General features: G+C 71.1%; 1 protein-coding gene across 1 annotated transcript in view; it reads right to left on the bottom strand.

The window, feature by feature from the left end:
- Positions 1 to 237: 237 nt before the first annotated feature.
- The window catches only part of F751_4469 (Uncharacterized protein), a gene marked incomplete at both ends in the record, with an annotated part of 6189 nt that continues 1947 nt past the window's right edge, over positions 238 to 4479 (bottom strand). Inside the window, 12 exons of the mRNA XM_011401864.1 lie at positions 238 to 282; positions 721 to 777; positions 1052 to 1134; positions 1428 to 1530; positions 1837 to 2168; positions 2330 to 2423; positions 2639 to 2788; positions 2956 to 3057; positions 3286 to 3510; positions 3758 to 3877; positions 4038 to 4105; positions 4214 to 4466. Coding sequence (XP_011400166.1) covers positions 238 to 282; positions 721 to 777; positions 1052 to 1134; positions 1428 to 1530; positions 1837 to 2168; positions 2330 to 2423; positions 2639 to 2788; positions 2956 to 3057; positions 3286 to 3510; positions 3758 to 3877; positions 4038 to 4105; positions 4214 to 4466 — 1632 coding nt within the window. The remainder of the gene's footprint in view (positions 283 to 720; positions 778 to 1051; positions 1135 to 1427; positions 1531 to 1836; positions 2169 to 2329; positions 2424 to 2638; positions 2789 to 2955; positions 3058 to 3285; positions 3511 to 3757; positions 3878 to 4037; positions 4106 to 4213; positions 4467 to 4479) is intronic.

Below are 4479 nucleotides of genomic sequence, written 5' to 3'. Positions count from 1 at the left end.
ACAGCCTCGTGACACTGCAGGAAAGATCGCGAGCACGCCCCGGCGCGGTGCAAATCATCCGTTCCCCAGGCTGTGCTGGGGCGATGTCGGGAGTCGCGCTTCGACCCCGGGGTTCCCTGTATCGCCATTACAACCCACGAGCACGACAGCAGGGGGGGGCGCGAAGGGGAGGCAGCCGGCGGGCAAGCCCCCCAGGAGTAACCCCCCCCCCCCCCCCCACACACACACACAGTATGCTCACTCCAGCCCCGCCGCAAGCAGGCTGAGGTGCCGGAAGTCGGCCTGCGAGAAGCGCGGCGCCAGGGCCGAGGCGTAGGCGGTGAGCGCCGCCAGCGCGGGCGCGCGCCCCGCCGCGGCCAGCGCGTCGGCGGCCGCGGCCACCAGCGCGGGCAGGCGCGCGGCGAGGGCGGGGTGCAGGCCCGCCGCGCGCGCCGTGCAGGGCCCCACGCGCCACGCGTCGGTGGGCAGGAAGGCCAGCTCGTTCAGGCGCTGGAGCACGCGCGAGCCGTCCCCGGCGCGCGCCGCGCGCAGCGCGTCGGCCGCCGCCTTGACCTGCTCCCAAGCCTCCAGCGCGGCGCCGCCCAGCGCCGACCCCGCGTCGACGCCAGACCCCAGCGCCGCCGCCGCCGCGTTGCCGCGTGCCACCAGCACCTCCAGCTCGCCGTCCGCAGCCGCGTCGCCGGTGCGGGCCGCGGCGTCCGACACGCGCCGGCACAGCACGTCCAGGGCCGCCGCGAAGCGCCCGCAGAACATGTACAGCTCCACCGCCTCCTCCGCCTGGAGCAGGAGGGTGGTTTGGGGCGGGGTGGAAAGCGGGTGGGTGGGATGGCGGGGCGTGCTGGCATCCGGAACGGAGCACCGCACCCTGTGCATGTCTCGCAGGACCTCCTCGCCCACGCCGCGCCAGACCCCCCGGCCTTGGGACATCGCCATGCGACCCCGGGAACCCCATGGGCGCTCGTCATGAGCGTCGCCGAGTCACGCCCGGCCCCGCCCGCCACCCGCGCGCCTGGCCATTGGCGGCGCACTGGTCCGCGACTGCCTCGAGCACCGCGCCGCGCGCCGCGGCGTCCGGGAAGAACGCGGCGAGGGCGCCGGTTCCCGTGCCGCCGCCCCCCGAGCCGAGCAGCAGGCCTGTGGGAGGGGGGGAGGAGGGGGGTTCGCAAGAAAAGCAGGGTCAAGCGCTGGGGGTACAGGGGTCCCAGGGGCAGGTCACGCCGACGACACAGGCGTGGTGGCGTGCGCACGTGCCCGGCACCCTCCATGAGGCTCGCGAGCGGGGAGCCCAGGCGTGGCGGGCGGCCCATGCTGCGCCCTGGCAGGGCGCGCTGCCTTTTCACGTGGGCCCTGGATCCACACATGCCTGGGCTCCACCCATGTCTCCTCACACACACCCAGGAATGAAACCAGCCCCCAACCCCACTCACCAAACGCGCGAGACTCGACCAGGAGCTCGCGCAGCAGGCGGCCACGCACCTCCAGCGACCCGCCCATGGCATCGGCGGCCAGCATGTAGTGCTCCAGCGCCAGCTGTGCGCGCGGAAGGGGAGCGGCGATGGGGATGCCAAGCAAGTCACCTTGCCAGGCCGACCACAAGGCGGTCGCTCCCGGCACATGGACCGGCCGGCCTGTGCTGATCCTGCTCGATCCTCACTGCGCCCAGCGGCTCCCCCCCCGCGCTCCCCCAACCACCATTCTGACCCATGCACTGCCAGGCCAGGCCCGCAACCCCTGCCATGCCACTGCCCTGCCCCCTTACCCCCCCCCCACCTCGCTCCCCTCTGTCCCGAGACACAGCTACAACCACACTCCCGTCCCCATGAACACCCTCCTCACCTCCGCGTCCACGGGCAGGAACTCGCGGGCGTAGCGGTGCACCAGCCGCCCCGCCAGCACGGCGCCCTCGGCCAGCGTGGCGTCCTCGGCGCCGTCGCGCAGCAGCCCCACCTGCGTCAGCGCCACGCAGAAGTAGACGGCGTCGACACGCAGGTCGCGCGCCGCCGGGTCCTGGGCCAGGTACGCCGCCGCCTCGGTCCACTGCTGGGTCAGCACCAGGACCAGGACGTACTGCAGCGGCTCGCGCCCGGCGTGCGAGTAGTGGGAGGAGGGGTACTGCTGCAGGTACTGCTGTAGGTCCCGCAGGCCGTACACCTCCCCCTGCTGCGAGCCTGGAGGTCAGAGGGGGGTTTAGAGGGGAGCGTGAGGAGATCGCCCCGTCCTCGACCACCCATCGATGGGCGGGCTTGCGCCGCCTGACACGGGCCGACACACCCGCAGCATCTCCCCACCATCAGGGCGTCCCCCCCGGCAACACATCCTCGCCCCCCACCTGACCCCAGGCTCTGGCTGGAACCTCCCACCACGACCAAACCCAGGCGCAGCCACAGGAAGTCCTCGATGGTCGGCAGCACCGGCGGGGAGATCTGCGGTGAAAGGACGCAGTGATGATCGAGAGAAGCAAGAAGGAGCTCGGGGACTCCTCGCAATCGATGCCATGCATGGCCCGGTAGGCCAGCACGAGGCCATGCGGAGGCTGCACCCACCCACGTGCAGAATGAGCGCCTGTGTTGGGCGACTCGATGTGTCGGTCAGGCTGTTCACCTGGCAACCATGCCGTGCCACACCCCAGCAACCCCACCTGGCCCAGCACGTCGGCGGCAGGGGCGTGCCCGGAGAGCAGGGCATAGCACGCCAGCCTGTGCCCGAAGGAGGACCCTCCCCGGGCGCGCAGGCCGCGGTCACGCAGCAGGCGCTCCGCCTCGGAGGTGATGGACGAACCCGTCGCTCCCTGGAGCGGGTTTTGAGATTGGGGACAGGTGGATGCACGCTGGGCATACGACGGTAGAGAAGGGACAGTAATCGTCACAGTCCCTTCTGCCCGCTCCCTTGAACTGCGGAGCCTGCGTCGCATGGAGCCCCCAGCCCCCGACCCTTGGTACAGCTGCCTGCACGCACCGTGAGGGGGCGGCGCCCGCCCTCCACCCACTCCTTGAGCGCGGCGGGGAAGGCGGAGGCCGTGGACCGAGAGCCGGCCAGTGTGCGGGAAGTTGCCGCCACCTGGCAGGATTGAGAGAGGGGGAGTGTTGCCTGTGAGAAGCCGCAGGCACACCCATGGCGTTTGCTGGGGCTGGTGCTGCGCCCCACATGCCGCCCAGGAGGAGGGATGGGGCAGGGCCAGGGGCAATGATGTGCTGGTGCCGTAGTCTGGAGATTGCCCCCCCCCCCAGCATTGCATGTCATGGACAGGCGAAAGATCACATGCTGCGTGGCATGAAACATGCTGACCCTGGAATCAGGGTTCACCACCCGCCAACACCGGCGGCCCCTATGCCTAGCCCTTGCCTGCTGCGCCTCGGCCGTCAGGCCGGCACGTAAGGCCGTGTAGATGCGGTGCCACGTGGTGTCCATGCCCCCAGGCTCATCAAAATCCAGCTGCTCCCGACTGCCCAGGCTGACTCGCAGGTAGGCGTTGATCAGCGCCAGTTTGGAGGGCGAGGCGCCCAGGGCAGCCTGCAGGCGACGAGGGAAAGGACGGGTCGGCCAGTAACATGGCGCCCGGCGGCGGCAAGGTGCGGCATGGGGCCGCTGCAGCAGCAATCCCCCCCCCCTCCCCCCCCCAAAAAACCTCCCTGCAATGTCCGAAAAGCTGCCATGAAGCATGCACACGCCGAGCTGCTGCCCGGCCAGCTGCCTCTCTGCTGCCCGGCCAGCTGCCTCTCAGCTGCGCAACGCACAACCACGCACCCACCGCGCCCACCTTGCTCCTGTGATTCCGGATTGTGAGCTGCATGTGCGCCTCGAATTCCTCCTCCAGGCAGCGCCTGGCCGCCTGGACCAAGGCGTCCGCTCGGCGGGAGGGGGCTGTTACCGGGACCCCCTGCGCGGTGGATGGAGGGGCAGCGAAGGGCTGGTCAGCCCCACGCGGGGTTCAAGGCAGCACACAGCAGCCTCTCAGCCACCCTGCGCCATGCATGGTCAGCTGGCAGGCATTTGGGTGAGCACGAGGGCAGCAACTCCCCCCCACCCCCCTTCTCAACCTGCGCCGCCGGGAGGAGGCTGCCCAGGACCTTCCAGACGCGTGCCATGCTGGTGCGTCGCTCCGTGCCTGCGTGCGTTGAGGTGGTGGAGTGCACGATCAACTGCCTGTTCTGAAGCGTTCGGCCTACTTTGGGCAGGAAACTCCCCTCGGGAGACTCCCTCCACAGAATCTCACCGCCAGGTTCGGCCTGGCACGCTGCCCCCAGCTCGGCCGCGAGGGGGAACTCCTCCCCCGCGGCGCGCGCCCGGTTCAGGCGCCGCGCCACCTCAGCGTACTGCGCGGCCCTGCCACGCAGGCGGGCCGCACCGCCGCTGGCCACCGACCCCAGCGGTGTCCGCTCCGCGGCAGAGCCACGCGCCCCAGGCCCGACGAGGGGCAGGGCAGGGAGGCTGTAGGGCGCTGTCCACTCAAACAGGGCCTCCCGCTCCTGTGTGGGTGGG

The sequence above is a fragment of the Auxenochlorella protothecoides genome, assembly GCF_000733215.1.
Source record: "Auxenochlorella protothecoides strain 0710 unplaced genomic scaffold scaffold53, whole genome shotgun sequence".
Taxonomy (NCBI): domain Eukaryota; kingdom Viridiplantae; phylum Chlorophyta; class Trebouxiophyceae; order Chlorellales; family Chlorellaceae; genus Auxenochlorella; species Auxenochlorella protothecoides.
Note: the sequence above shows the minus strand (reverse complement) of the source record. Positions and strands in the feature narration are given on the sequence as shown.